The following is a 16,209-nucleotide window of genomic DNA, read 5'->3' as shown; positions in this document are numbered from 1 at the left end:
GGTCCTGGGGCAGGACATGCTTCTTCAGGAGGATGAGCCATGAGGCTGGAGCCGAGTGAACAAGAGAGAGTGCGTTAGGATCAGAGTCAGAACCACAGAAGCATCCAGCGGCCCGCAGGCTCAGGAAGGCCCTGCAGATTCCACCAGGAGAGGGGCCTGATCTATTTAAAGTGTAAATCATCTCTCTGGCAACATGAAGATAATTGACAGGAGGATTTCTACTGTGGAATCAAGGAGATACTGTTGTGTCTCACTGTCCCCAGCAGAACAGGCAGGATGAAAGCCCCCAGGGAGTGACGTACGCCCAGGTGAACCACTCAAGACCAAGACCTGGGCCGGGAATGGCCACCTCTCCTTCCTCCCCTTCTGGGGGTTTGCTGGACCAGAAGGGAAGACAAGCAAAAGCGGACAGTCAGGTGGGTCCTATCCTCCCCAGGCCCCTAGGACCTCCCCAACCCCTACCACGTTTCATCCTTCTCTCTCTCTCCCCCTGCTCCAGGCTGCTGCGTCTGATGCCCTCCCACATACAGCCTATGCCCTGCTGAAATGCTCGGCCCTCAGATAGAGGACAACACCCCCTTCCTCCCATCAGAGGAGCCCCCAGATGAGTCCAGTGTGTACGCTGCTCTACCCATCCACTAGCCCAGACCCCACAGTGCAGAGAGAGGGCCTGCCAGGACCCCTGAGGGCACTGGAGCGACCCCCATGGACACTCAGTGCCCTGGCCAGTCTGGAGATCTGACGTGGACCCCCAACTGCTCCTGGGATGCCCCTGGGAGTCACCTGATTCATCAATCACAGATGACTAATATCCCTACATTATGGAATCAAAGCAACAAACTTCTCAATAACCAACGTGTGAATTGATTATTGACAGGAAGTGAGCGAATGCTTTCAATGAATGATCATGTAAATATTATGCATCAAGCCTATGAAATAAAAAAATTAAGAGGCATGAGTGAATACATTAGAAAAGAAAAACCTAAAAGGTCAAGACCTAATTTATTACATCAAGAATTTAGAAAACGAATAGGCAATTATTCTAAATGAGGGTGGAACGAGGGATGCAATAATGAGTAGCTACTAGTGAGGACAGACAAAAATAGAGAAAAAACAGCAAAGTCAAAAAATTTTATTCTTGAAAACTGTAATCACACTGATACATCTTAGCCACCTTAGACAAGGAAAAAGGGGAAGAGGCACACATTCCCATGATGAGGACAGCATCACAGATCATATAGACTTTAAACAGATACCACACATGATAAACGATTTGATGCCAGGCCCTGCCCTGTTAGCTCAGTTGGTTAGAGCATCACCCCAATATGTCAAGCCCGCAGGTTCGATCCCTGGTCAGGGCACATGCAAGAATCAGCCAATGAATGCATAAATAAGTGGAACAACAAATAAATGTTTCTCTCTCTCTCCCTTTCTCTTTCTCTCTAATTAAGAAAATAAAATCTGATGCCAACGTATTAGCCACTGGTGTGGCTTAGTGGTTGAGCATGGATCTATGAACCAAGAAGTCATGGTTTGATTCCCAGTCAGGGCCCATGCCCGGGTTGTGGGCTCCGTCCCCAGTTTGGAGCATGCAGGAGGCAACTGATCATAGAGTCTCTCTCATCACGTTTCTATCTCTCTCTCCCGTCCCCCTTCTTCTCTGAAATCAATAAAAATATTTTTAAAAAAGTGGACATGTTCAAAAGTACAGTTTACTAAGTAGACATCAGAGTTAGTAGAAAATCGGTGTCACCTTATGTATATAGTAAATACACATGATAAACATTGCCCTGCACATGAGCGCTGTGGAATATGATAAAAACAAAGAGTAGAGCAGTCAGGGGAGGGAGGGAGACATGGGGAGAGATTGGTTAAAAGGTACAACCTTCCAGTTACAAGACTGGCAAATCCCGGTACTCTAATGCACAGCATGGTGTTATAGCTAAAACCCCGGTTATCTTATTCTTGTGTGTTGCTGAGAGAGAGACGGCAACTCAGGGACAGGAGAGAGCTGGTAGCTAAAGCCAGGGTGGTCCTCCTCTTGCAATATCCTATATAATAAAGAGCTAATATGCTAATTAGACTGGATGGTGGAACGACCTTCAGAATGACCTTCTAGAATGACCTTCCAGAATGACCTGTGGGTTTTGAAGGCCTACCATTGCACGAATTTCATGCACCAGGCCTCTAGTATAAATATATCAGTTTAGGAGGCTTCAATGGTGATTTCTTACAAATGCTTATGCACTTATCCCCCCCCCCCCCCCACACACACACACATGCCAAACTTACACAGGCATTTCCAAAGAGCAGAAAAACACACCTGGAGGTTGAAGAATTCCCCTCACCCCAAAAACTGTTCTCCCTCATGGAGACCCAGCCTGACCTGGTGGGTTTAAGGAGGGAGACACTACTTCTCGCTCAGGGATTTGCCCCTGCTGACACATTCACCTTTGTCCCTTAAAATTAATGTGGCTCAGGACACAATGTTCACTATCAGTCGGTTCCATGGAGGTATTTATCCACTATCTTCTGGTATTGGCATTTCCTGTGAGGAAGTCTGGTCTCAGGGAGCTTGTCATATGGCGATTTGCATTTTTCTCTAGAAAGTAAGGTGACGACCCTTTTAGAAACAAAGGCTAGTCCTTCTTGATTTGCTTTTGAGTTGAAATTCACACAAAATTAACCATTTTAAATGTGTACAATTCGGTGTAAGATATACTTTAAAAAATTTATCTATTCTTCATTCCCCATAAAAGATCAAGGTAATGATTGCAGATCTCGGGGATTTCATTTTTAAGCATGCACACCTTATCACTTGTTTGGTCTTTTCTCATGTCTGTAAAATTTTCATTTATTTATCTCTCGAGCGGTTACTAGTCGTCATTCTCACTTCTTTCCTTCTGACATCAGGGATATGATGCTGACCCTTCTCATTGTACTCCTCAAGTACCTTACATCCCCACTCCACGTCCCCCTATGCTGTGTTCTGGGAATTTCCTCAGTATTATACTCCACTTTCATGATCATCTCTTCAGCTGTGTCTCTTTCCTGAGGGGTTGAATTGTTTTAATGTGCTCCTTCTATTGGATTTTTCATTTCTCAAAGTTCTAACTCATTAGGTCCTTTTAGAAAAGAATCCATATTCTTCTGTGTCAAAAATTGACTCCACCTTTTATGTTCCAGATATTGAAGCATGATTAATCTCAAATTACTCTCATATTTTCCTACTGACTCTACTCTATTGCACATGACAGTCCCCATCATCAGTAGATTGCTGTCTGTAGCACTGTTTATCATTATCAGGATGACTCTACTGTGCATTCTTATTGGAAGACTTGCCCCTCACACACCTGACCTTCCATAGGTTGTTACCAGGACTGTCCTAGGAGTCAGGTTGTTGAGGGAGGGGCTTTGGCAGCTGCCCCTGCCGCATGGTGACCACTCTCTCAGACTCAGCATCTGCCCAGGGTTCTGCTCCTCAGGGCCAGTCCAATGGGAGCTTCACAGGCACACATGGGACAGACCCCCGTGGCTGACAATGCTGGACTTGGTCTTTTTCAGGCCACACGGGAGGATGCTCACTGCTGAGCATGGGTTCACTGCAGTGGACAGAGATGTCCCAATTCATGTACAGAAACACGGGCAGGGTGACAGAGCTTCCAACCTTCACCTGGACCCTGACCTCTCCCTTCCTGTGAGGACCTGGGGCCCCTTTCTGTGTCCACACAGGATAGAATCTCTTCTCTGATGACCTGCTGATGGTTTCAGACACTGGTGACCAACTCAGCTTTTGTCACGGATTTTCCCCATAGTTCCCTCTCCTTTTGGGCAACTTTCATTTCCCCTTTTTCTGCATTTGTCTGTTCCTAAAATTATAGAACTATTGTAAGAAGCTTTATTTGGTCTTCAGAGCAGACAAGGGCTCAAGTGGGTGTAACAATCCTGCACTTGACTGTGGATGCCTCGATCCCCTCATCGCCCACCCACTCAGGTCTTCATCTGGTCTGAAGTCGATGTCTCCCTTCCATGGGCCCAGCCCCACTGACCCACAACCACTCTGAGGATCCAAATGGGCAAACTGAGGCTTAGAGATAGGACATCACCACTCAAGGTTACACGGGTGATGAGCATTTAAATAAAAGTCATTTTTAAGGCAAAATCAGCACTCTAACCTCAATGAATGACCCCTAAAGCTAGAAGTCAGGACCAGAGAATGAGGAAGAGACTTCAACCCAGAAACAAGGGGCACTGAGGAGGCAGGAATGACTCATAGGCCTGTTGCCAGGAAGGTGGGGTGGATGCTGTCACAAAAAAAAAAGTTTGAGGGCGGCTATGGTAGAAAGAAAGCCACACTCTGGGGTAAGGAGAAGAGACCTGTTTCCTTCCCTTATTTCCCTTCGTCCCCCCTCTGTGCTCATTGTCACAGGACATTGCCTTGAGCTGCACAGTTGGAGGCTGAGCCTGTCCCTGCTGATCTGAACTCTGCAGGCCACAGGGACCCACATCTTTCTGAAGCGTCTCCAGGGCCCGGGCGACACTGTCCATGGTGAGGACCACAGGGAGGTGCTGATGGATGGGCTGAGGAGGAAGGAGACCCCGTGGGGGAGGCTGTGACAGGGAAGGACGTGCCCTGGGTCACCTCACCTGCAAGGGGCGTCTCAGGAGGGAGACTCCAGGTCTAATACCTGATTCACCATGAAAATGAGAGCCAGGCTGCTAGAGAGACTATGCCCTCATCTCTGGGCTGCTGACATGACAACCATGAGAGAGGGAGGGCCAACCTCCCTGTGCCCACACCTTCTATGTCTGTCCAGAGGGCATCATTGTCTCCATCTGAACACCCCTGAGGAGAGCAAGGAGACACCATGATCACCATCCTCAGGGCCCTGCTCTGCCTCGGTGAGATGGGAGGGGGAGGGGACTCTGGTCTCTCAATACCAGGACTCAGGAGGCTCATGGGGAGGAGGGTGCTGCTCAGGGTTCAGGGCAAATCTCTCACAGGGACTCTCTTCCAGGGCTGAGTGTGGGCCTCAGGACCCCAGTGCAGACAGGTGAGTCTGTCCCCAGATGTCCCAGGTCCCACTCCTCCCTGGGGACAAAGGGCCACCCCCTGGGAAGAAGGGTATGAAGAAGAGCAGTTCTGACCTGACAGAAGGGGGGCATCTGGGATGAAAGCTGGGGACTGAGGATAAGAATGTCCTGTGACCCTGATACTGGCTTCCTTCCAGGGCCCCTCCCCAAACCCACCCTCTGGGCTGAGCCAGGCCCTGTGATCCCTCGGGGGAAGCTCCTGACCATCAGGTGTCAGGGGACCCCAGAGGCTGAGAAGTACCGTCTGGAGAAAGAGGGAAGCCCAGCACCATGGATACTACAGAAGCCACAGGAGCCCGGGGACAAGGGGCCCTGCCCAGCCCTGTTGTGACCTCAGGAGGGAACATGACCCTCCAATGTGGCTCAAGGGAGGTGTATGACAGGTTCATTCTGACTAAGGAAGGAAAAGACAGGCTCTCCTGGACCCTGGACTCACAGCCACAGCCCAGTGGGCAGTGCTAGGCCCTGTTCCCTGTGGGTCCCGTGAGTCCCATTCACAGGTGGGGGTTCAGATGCTATGGCTGTTACAGGAACAGCCCCCATGTGTGGTCACACCCCAGTGATCCCCTGGAGGTCCTGGTCCCAGGTGAGTTGCATTATTGTCCCATCAATGGAATGAAGCAGGGAATACATTATTGGCATCTTTGCTGGGAGGGGAGCCCCATGAGAGAGGGAATCTGGGCAGCACAGGGCTCCTGGGCTAGGTACATAGAGAGAGACCTTGAAACTTGTGGACCAGCCCAGGAGAAAAAGGTTTATGGGAGGAGCAGCCCCTGTAATTCATGTCTGGTCTCACCAGGTGAGGCTGAGAAGCCCTCCCTCCTGAGCCAGCAGGGCCCCATCGTGGCCTCTGGACAGAACCTGACCCTTCAGTGTTGCTCTGATGTCGGCTATGACAGATTCGCTCTGCACAAGGAGGGGGGACAGGGCCTCCCCCAGAGCCTTGTCCTGCAGCCCCAGGCTGGGCTCTCTCAGGCCCACTTCCCCCTGGACACTGTGAGCAGCTCCCACGGGGGCAGGTACAGATGCTACGGTGGATACAACCTCTCCTCTGCGTGGTCGGCCCCCAGTGACCCCCTGGACATCCTGGTGGCAGGTGAGGAGCCATTGGGTTCAGTCAGGGACCAGACTCTGCACAGGCCCTGCTGGGATCTCAGGTGGTGAGGCCAGAATGACAGTGCAGGGCCCATGGAGGGAGAGACAGAGAGAGTCAGGGGGTGGGAGGGGAGAGGGGGAGACTCAGAGAAACAAAGACAGACAGAGAGGCGGGTCCTCAGAGAGAGGCCTGTTGACTCTCAGGTCAGAACAAGGTGGCAGGCAGCCCTCACCCTTTCTCCCTCTCTCTCTCTAGGACACCTTCCTGATAGACCCTCCCTCTCGGTGGTGGTGCATTCAGGAGCCAGGATGGCCTCAGGAATGAACGTGACCCTGCTGTGTCAGTCATGGAACCCCAGGGATACTTTCCTTCTGTCCAAGGAGGAGGAAGCCGATCCCCCCCTGCGTCTGAGATCAAAGCACCGAGCTGGGCAGTTCCAGGCAGAGTTCTCAATGAGCCCTGTGACCTCAGCTCACGGGGGCACCTACAGGTGCTACAGCTCACACAGCTCCTCCCCCTTCCTGCTGTCATTCCCCAGTCAGTCCCTGGAGCTCCTGGTCTCAGGTAAGGGGTCCCTGACCCTGTATGCTGAGCTGTCAGCTCAGTTATGTTCCCAGAACAATTCTGCATTGAAAGGGGAGTGAGGGTCTCTAGAGATGGTCACGCAAAAATCTTCCTGATAGAGGCTCCACTCTCCCTGCTCAACCATCCCCCTCACCTGGATCCAGAAGGTGCCAAGTGGGTATTGGTAGGGTTTGAGGGGCCACAGGGAAGATGTAGGAGGATTCTTAGTGAGGTGGGGAGTCCAGGGTTGGCCCCATATTCTCATACCTTGTATAGTCCTTCCCAGGACCCTCTTGGACCCCAGCTTCCTCCCTGGCACAGGACCCATGTCCACAGCTAATGAAACATACAGGGTGCTCTTTGCTCATAGAGCACTGACCACCCCAGGGCAGTTCTGAGTCTCTCAGAGGATCTATGCCCCCGAACCCCCGGCTCATATGAGAGGCTTTTGTCCCATGGGCTTGGGAACCTAGGAGAAATTATAGCAGAACCATCATGTTCTGAGGGCCTCAGTATTCACATCCCACCCCAACATGTTATCTGGCCTATGAGGGGGAAGGGAGGCAGGTGACAGGTGGAGTGGTCATGGCAGAGGGAGATTTTGGGGTCCAGCCTGTGGAAGGAGGAGCAAGGCTGGCTGGCCATGACCTGCAGGGGCACTTTCATTTCTGACTCCCCGGGGCCCCTGACACGTGGCTTGTTATAGACCTGCTCCGGGTGCAGCCTCTCTGGGCCTGTCCTGCTGCCCCCAGTCACTGTGACCTTGTAGGGATTGAAAAGCTGAGGGAGTCAGGGGCCAGGTCCACTGATTATCCACCAGGCCTGGGGGCTCAGCTTAGCAAGAGGAGCCACCATGTTATGGAGGCACCAAAGATTTGAAAACACCCACTTAGCATCTCAGCTCCTCCTGGTTCCACACAGAATCTGTGGGGTTTCCCACTAAAAGCCAGCAGCCCTGCATAGTTCGTCCGGCACCGGGGTCCCTAACCGGTATAGAGAGTGTGTAGAGTGGATGATGGAGAGGGAGCCTATTTGGCAGCCTTTGGGGCCAGGCCTGGCTTGTAGCACAGGGATGATGGCTGGGCTGATGGGGGAGGAGAGGCCTGGAGAGTTGGAGAGAGGAGAGGGGACCCTCCCTCAGCTGCTCATTTCCAGAGCCCCTTGGATGGAAGCCCTCACCACACAGGTGGGGGCCCTGAGCTTCTCAGAGCAGGACAGGTGGCTGCTCTGGCCAAGGTGGGACCTGCTGTGGGTGACGGTGCCGTCCCCACTGGACACTCTGCCGTAGTGAGAAGTGTCCCCACCTGTGGGCGCCACTCTGCAAGGCCCTGTGCTCCCTGGAGGCCTCCAGGCCCTCAGTACTCACCTAAGACTAAGGGGCAACCATGCATGTGTCCTGAGAAACTAGGGGGTCCCTGCCCAGACTCTGTGAAATTCATGGCTGCTCTCTGCATTTTAAGTCTTTATTGTTGAGAGTATTACAGATGTCCCTCCCCCTTTTCCCCTCCATAACCCTCCTCCAGCTGGTTCCCTCCCTACCCTTCCTAAGCCCTCACCACACTATTAACTGTGTCCATGGGCATGGATATATGCGTACAAGTTCTTTGGTTAGTCTCTCCCCACCTCTCCTCTTTACCTCTGAGATTCCTCAGTCTGTTCTGTGTTCCCATGCCTCTGGTTCAATTTTATCCATCACTTTATTTTGCTCCTTAGAATCCACATATACTTGAGTTCAGGTGATATTTGTCCTTCTTGACTGGCTCATTTCATTTAGCATAATGATCTCTGGCATGTTTTGCACACGCCTCTCTATTATTGCTTATGTTCTGAGAACTTTTAAGCCATAGTTACTTACTCATTTACATTTTAATTACAAACATTTAGGAATTAAAAGAGGTAATTCAACTCTAAGTACCAAAGATGCTTTAAAGGTGTGTTTGTGCTTTGTTTTTTACTTTAAAACCATTTTTTGTTTTATTCATATAATTTCCCCAACACATAGCTGAAGAATTGCTCAAGTTCTACATAAATCCATGTCTGTATATCTGAGATCAACCCAGGGTCCTGGGTCCTCACCGTTGCATAAATATAAGCTTTTATATCCAGATGAGGTAGCTTCCATGGCTCTGAATCCCACAGTGAGCAGAGAGATGGAAATAACACATTGTTTTCTGCAACGAGAAACCATAATTCTTCCCAAACCTGAATTATCAAGGCAAAGCCAAACTGTGTTTTAAAGTGACTCAGAAGAAAAGTCTAAACTCAAAAGGTCCAGGGAGACCAAAGAATCCATGAAAGAGGCCAGGACCCTTCTCCATCAGAGAAAGGGTTCTTGCGGGGACTGGTAGCAGTTAGGTCATGAGCTATGGAGTCTTGGCTTGAGTGATCAACTCTAAGTACCAAAGATGCTTTAAAGGTGTGTTTGTGCTTTGTTTTTTACTTTAAAACCATTTTTTGTTTTATTCATATAATTTCCCCAACACATAGCTGAAGAATTGCTCAAGTTCTACATAAATCCATGTCTGTATATCTGAGATCAACCCAGGGTCCTGGGTCCTCACCGTTGCATAAATATAAGCTTTTATATCCAGATGAGGTAGCTTCCATGGCTCTGAATCCCACAGTGAGCAGAGAGATGGAAATAACACATTGTTTTCTGCAACGAGAAACCATAATTCTTCCCAAACCTGAATTATCAAGGCAAAGCCAAACTGTGTTTCAAAGTGACCCAGAAGCAAAGTCTAAACTGAGACTCCCAGCCCCAAGACTACACCCTGGAGAATTCCATCCGGTTGGGCGTGGCTGGATTGGTCCTGGTGCTGTTGGGGGTGCTGCTCTATCAGGCCTGAAACAGCCAGAGAAGGACCCAGGATACAGACAGACATGAACACAGAGGGAACAATGCACTGTTCAGAGAGGGGGAGCCATGGAAGTGAATCTCATGTGTCCAGAAGGTTCTGAAAGATAACATGGGACATACGCTAAAGGATCTTTCTGCACCTCATAGCAGGTGGAGTCATCGCTCATGTGCAGGGCCAAGGTCTGGACCTTCTGCCATTGAACTGTAGTCCTTTCCCTCATGACCACTGTGAGTCCTGTGACTGGATCCTGACTTTTCCCATTTTGGTGAAATTAGCATTAATTCCACTCATGTGCCCAAAAGGTTCTGGAAGATAACGTGGGACATATGCTGAGGAACCTGTCTGCACCTCATAATTACACTTGGCAGGTACAGGTCCACATCTCCATACACTTTCATGAATACATTTTCCTTTATTTCTATTTACACGGACCTTTATGTCTGTACGAAGTCCCCATCTCCTGAGAATGCCGTCAATTGTAATCAATCTACAAAGTGCACGATGCATTCTGCAAGAGATAAACCCACAGGCAGGTCCTAACACCCTCTGTGGACTCCACATACCCTTCTCTGGCCATAAGATGCCACCTGTGTGCTTTCTACAGAAACCTCATTCACTTTAATCAAGACCTGGTCTGTGCTGCTTCTGAAAACCCCATTGTCCAAAACACACAGACCACGTGTTACAGACGTGCACCCTTGAAACCTATGTCCTGTTATTCACTGAAGGCATGCCAATAAACTTAATTTTAAAAAACACTGCAAGAGATAAACCCACAGGCAGGTCCTAATGCCCTCTCTGGACTCCACATGCCCTTCTCTGGCCATAAGATGCCACCTGTGTGCTTTCTGCAGCAACCTCATTCACTTTAATCAAGACCTGGTCTGTGCTGCTTCTGAAAAACCCATTGTCCAAAACACAGTGCAACTCACAGACCACGTGTTACAGACGTGGACCCTTGAAACCTATGTCCTGTTATTCACTGAAGGCATGCCAATAAACTTAATTTTAAAACTACTGACTTGGAATTTGCCGTTTTCGCTGTTACATATGTCCCCTTCATGGCCAATGTCAAGCATCCATATTGTCACTGCTCAGAGCGGGGCTCCTCAGGCTGGTCTGTATTGTGTGGGTTCTTCATTTCCCATTGGAACGATTTCACAGCACAAGGTAAGCAGATATTGAGAGCACCCAGGTTCGAGTCCGGTCAAGGGCGTGTGCCTGGGTTGCGGGCACATCTCCAGTGGGAGATGTGCAGGAGGCGGCTGATCGATGTTTCTCTCTCATCGATGTTTCTGGCTCTCTGGCTCTCTCCCTTCCTCTCTGTGGAAACTCAATAAAATATATTAAAAAAAAACACAAAACACTGACTTGGAATTTTCCGTTTTCTCTGTTATATATGTCCCCTTCATGGCCAATGTCAAGCATCCATATTGTCACTGCTCAGAGGGGGCTCCTCAGGCTGGTCTGTATTGTGTGGGTTCTTCATTTCCCATTGGAACGATTTCACAGCACAAGGTAAGCAGATATTGAGAGCACATTTACTAGAACTGGGGACGGTGAGACAAAGGAAGTGCTGAGTGTAAGAAGCAACAGGAGAGCCTAGGATCTGCTTTTGTTCTCTAGAAATGTTTCAGGAAAGAAGTGACCCTGGGCGGGTCTGCTCTTAGCTCCCTGGGAAGTCAGAGAAAAAGAGGGCCTTGGAAATAAGACCAGGGGCTGAGCCCAGGACGAGGTGCCAATCCCCACTGCTCCCCTGTTTGCAAGAGTCATAGAGACCATTACAATGTAGGAAGAAATAACGTCTTCATGCCCAGAATGGGGTAAGGGTGTGTTCCAGTCCAGAGTGAGCCACATTGAGATAAAAAGCCTCAAGACTATGGAGCCATGGCACTCTCACTACAGTGCGCCCACACTTTGTTTCTCTGCTGTTTTTCTCCTAAACTCCAAGGAACCCCAGGAGACTTGCAACCAGGGGAGTAGCAGGCAGCAGCAGCCCATCCTGGGCTTACCCCTCATCCTGTCTTCAAGGCTCCCCCTTTTTTCCTGACTTTCTCTCTCCTCTTTCCTCTTCTACCTTAAGACATTCTTTTGTTTCATGGCCTGTAGCTTTAATAAACTTACTCTCAAAATTAACTGGATTCAGGTTGTGAAATCGTTCCTATACAAAGTCAAGAATCCACACACTGCAGTCCGGTCCCAGGCAGACCTGCCCCCAGCCAGGCCCCTGTCTGGTAACATCACTGCTGGTGGGTAGTGCATTTCTCTTCCATAACCATCAATATTTTCCACACAATTGAGTGAAGGGAAGGATCTGAAAGCCATGCCCTACATGAGTGGCCACATCTACCACAAAGTGGTTGCTGATCCCGTGCAGCAAACACTTCACATGCCAGCATTTTGTTTCCCACACCCATGGCTTCACCTGTCTCCTCAGCCCCACCTATTACCAATCCCACAGTGAGTCTTTGCAGGTGACAAACTGGGGTCAGAAGGAAACCCATGGCCAATAGTTCATGTTATTCAATTTGGAATTTAAACGGGCTCCATGAGCGTTTCTAACCCACAGTGGCCCTAAAATCTGAATTGGGATGAAGCCCAGCAAAGGGTTCTGGGGGAGATATTAGAGTTGGGGTTCACCATCTCAGGATTGGTTCCACATTGGGGTTGGTTCCAAAGGAAAGTGTTCTTCACATTCTTTTTAATGTGCCTCTTCTCTAAGGTTTTGCTCTGACCTCGTGCTGTACCTTTCTTGTAGACTGCCAGACTTGCAGAAAGATGATGGTTGAGTGTCTACCTCCCAAACCTCCTCAAACCTCCTGAAGACAGAGCCTGACCTCAGTTTAACAGGTGAGGTGTGAGTTCAAGCTGGTCAGACATGCCCTAATCTCCTCATCCTTATAGATCCCCCCGCCCCCCACCACCTGATGCTTCCACCTTTGCCCCTTAACATAATAATTTGTGTGAGTATAAAATTCTTCACTCACAATTCCTTCAGTGTACTTTTACCATATCTATTGGCCTTTTTTATTTATTAAAGGACTAGTGGTTCAGTGCATGAATTCATGCACATTGAAAGGAAATTAATTAGAAGAAATATTTTAATATCGCTAATCGTCCTTTCTCAATAATACAAGTGTCAACCAAAATCATGATTGACAATGACAGATGGAAATGCACACATGCAATTGGCACCTGAGAGAGCTTTATATGTATCGTGCATGCACACCTCAATTTAGCCTTTTATAGATATAGAATAAACTTGGTTAATTAGGCCTGCTTTCTGATTTAGCTAAACTTTTTCCAGCCCAGTGAAGCACCACAAGTTCTCTTTCAGGAAATTGTCAACAACACAGCACTAAATATCAACATGAAGCAGATTATTATTGTAGATCACACAGGGAGAATAAAGCATAAAATATTTTACTGTAGCAGTGTTTGCCTATATTCTGTGCAGTGAGAAAACCTGAAGTCACTTTCAAGGTCCACCATTTCTTTCTTCTTTTCAGTTGGGTCAACATTCTAAGTTTTCTAAATGTCCACTTTGGGGCTAATGGGAAGAAAATAGGATTTCACCGAGTCTCCTATCTACCCACTCTAGGACTTTTGTGAAGATCAAATTAGATGAGGTATGATAAAACGCTTCACAGACATTTGGTTACAGTGTGAAATGTTTCCATTTGGCTGTGAAGGAAGTCATGTTCCTGGGCTGAAGAAACTTGAAGGAGGCTGGTCGCTATGTAGTGGAAGCTGGCATTGCTACATTAGGTCACTACCCGGACAGTCGGACACTTAGCATATTAGCCTTTTATATATAGATAGTTGGCATGCCAATAAAGTCAGCTCTCATTGATTGCCTCCACTTGATATGAAATATGAAGACACACATTTCATTTGCATATTCATGCACTTGGCACTGTGTGCTCTCTCAATTTCTCTGCAAAATATCCAGCCACTGGTCTCTAGGTCTACAGCCAATGTCATCCTCACCTAATTCCTCCAGAATCTCACAGTATCCATTGGTCTTTATCTCTTTCTGCTCTTCATGTATTTTAATTTTCTAATTCTATTCTCTTTCTATTGCTTCCTACAAAATTTCCTCAATGTTGTCCTCCAGTTTCCTAATTGTATCTCCAGCTGTATCTTCTTGTTGAACAAAATATTTTAAGGGTGGTTAAATCACACTTTTACTTTCTTTTTACTTCTAAAGTATTTACCCAATTTATGTCTATAATTCTATATTCCTTTCTATAATAACCTGTTTTTTGTTGTCCCAAAAATCCAATTTACTTCTTCATTTTATCCCAGGTATTTAAATATGCTTAAATCTGTGCTCTCTCTGTTTCTCTGCAAAATACCCAGCCACTGGCCTGTAGGTCTACAGCCAATGTCATTCTCACATCATTCCTCCTGAATATCACAATATCCATGGGTCTTTATCTCTTTCTGCTCTCCATGTATCCCAATTGTCTAATTCCAGTCTCTCTCTATTGCTTCCCACAAAATTTCCTCAGTGTTGTCCTCCAGTTTCCTAATTGTATCTTCACCTGTATCTTCTTGTTGAACAAAATATTTTAAGGGTGGTTAAATCACACTTTTACTTTCTTTTTACTTCTAAAGTATTTACCCAATTTATGTCTATAATTCTATATTCCTTTCTATAATAACCTGTTTTTTGTTGTCCCAAAAATCCAATTTACTTCTTCATTTTATCCCAGGTATTTAAATATGCTTAAATCAAAATGTGTTTTATATATTCATAGTGTTTTCTCAGAAATGATAATCCCTTTAATGATTCTGTGGACAGTCCTTCATACCACTATGTGTTATTTTGTGAGTTTCTCTTTGATGTCCATTTTTCTAGGACATTCACCTCCCACACACCTGAGTGTTCATAAAGAGTTTTCCCAAGGCTGTCCTGACATTCATACCTGAAAGGGGGGAGGTGTCCTGCCCCATGTTGTCCACTCTCTCACACTTAGTATCTGACTGTAGTGTCTGGCAAGTTCAGCTGCAATATGAGCCTCACACTCACATTTGGACAGAAGCCCATGTTGGACTAGACTGGATTATTGACTCTGTTTCTCACACACAGGGGATGTGGCTCAGTGCTGACCATGGGCTGGGTCAATGGGTAGAGATATCCCTGTGCCCATTCCCAAGGCATGTAGAGCAGCCAAAGATGCATCCAATTTTTCTTCCTGTTCCACATCCCTCCCTGCATGTAAGCACCTGCAGAGGCTTTTCTGATCACACAGAGGTGGGACCCTCCCCTCTGATGACCCCTTGCAAGTTCCAGGCATCGGAGGCCGCTCAGCTTGGGCCGAATTTTTGGCTGTAGTTGCTTCTCCTATTGGGAACTTTTACTTCCCCTTTTCTGCATTGACTGTGCTATATCTTTCAGAAATATTATAAGTAGCATTTCTCAGCAGTGAGAGCAGATGGGGGCTCTTGGGTGGGCATATTTATTGTCAGCGTTGACTGTGGAGTCAGATACCTTGATTCTCTCCTGTGTCACCCCACCCACCCTCATCCGATTTGGGTATCAACAGGATTGACCCCTTCCAGGACCTGAGCAATACTGAACCCACAACCAGTCTGAGGAGTTGGGTTCATAACAACATGTTGCAGATGGGAAAACTGAGGCTCAGAGATTGAATGTTACTGCTCATGGGCACAAGGGCCATGGACAATGGAGAAACATTCTCATAAGAATGGGTTTTCTCACCAACATCAGGCCACTGATCACTTACTGTTCCCTGAGCTGAGGACTGGAGGCCAGGCTCACAGAATGGGGCACAGCTCTGCCTGAGGAACAAGGCACTGAGGAGGAAGGAGTGAGTCATAATCTTGCTCCCAGGAAGGAGAGGGTGACTGCTGTGGCAAGAAAAAGGAGAAGGTCCTGAGGGGCCTGTGAGGCACAGGAAGCCCACACTCTGAGGCCATGAGAAGATTTGGTTTTCTTTCCCTTATTTCCCTGCATTGTCACAGGGACATCGCCCTGAGCTGCGCAGTGAGAGGGTGAGAGTGTCCCTGCTGATCTGAGCTCTGCAGGCCCCAGGGACCCACGTCTTCCTGAAGCGTCTACAGGACCTCGGTGATAGTGTCCATGGTGAGGACCCCAGGGAGGTGCTGATGGACGGGCTGAGGAGGAAGGAAACCCCGTGGGGGAGGCTCTGACAGGGAAGGATGTACCCTGGGTCACCTCACCTGCAAGGGGCATCTCAGGAGGCTGTGGGTCTCTTTCCTGCTTCACCATGAAAATGAGAGCCAGACTGCTAGAAAGAGGCTGTTCTCAATTGTGTGGGGATGCTGATGTGACAACCACAAGAGAGGGAGTGCCAGCCACCCAGTGCCCACACCCTCTAGATCCACCCAGACGGGAACATCGTCTCCGTCTACACACCCCACATCTGAGCAAAGAGAAACCATGACCAGCACCCTCATCACTGTGCTTTGCTTTGGTGAGATTTCAAGGGAGAGGGGAGCCCTGCTCTGTCAGGACCCCCAAGACTCAGGAGGTTCATGGGGAGGAGGGTGCTACTCAGGACTGAGGGGCACATCTCTCATAGCAACTCTCTTCCAGGGCTGAGT

General features: G+C 48.3%; 1 protein-coding gene and 1 pseudogene across 1 annotated transcript in view; both read left to right on the top strand.

Annotated features, from left to right (window-relative positions):
- Positions 1-955, top strand: part of LOC107182504 (leukocyte immunoglobulin-like receptor subfamily B member 4) — a 2,232-nt gene extending 1,277 nt beyond the window's left edge. The window contains exons 5-6 of the mRNA XM_015561452.1: positions 264-416; positions 500-955. Of these exons, the coding sequence (XP_015416938.1) occupies positions 264-416; positions 500-565 (219 nt within the window). The 3' untranslated portion in view covers positions 566-955. The remainder of the gene's footprint in view (positions 1-263; positions 417-499) is intronic.
- Positions 1-9,674, top strand: part of LOC102764721 — a 13,463-nt pseudogene extending 3,789 nt beyond the window's left edge.
- The last annotated feature ends 6,535 nt before the right edge of the window (positions 9,675-16,209 follow it).

The sequence above is a fragment of the Myotis davidii genome, unplaced genomic scaffold, assembly GCF_000327345.1.
Source record: "Myotis davidii unplaced genomic scaffold, ASM32734v1 scaffold1097, whole genome shotgun sequence".
NCBI lineage: Eukaryota > Metazoa > Chordata > Mammalia > Chiroptera > Vespertilionidae > Myotis > Myotis davidii.
This window is presented reverse-complemented; position numbering and strand designations above follow the sequence as displayed.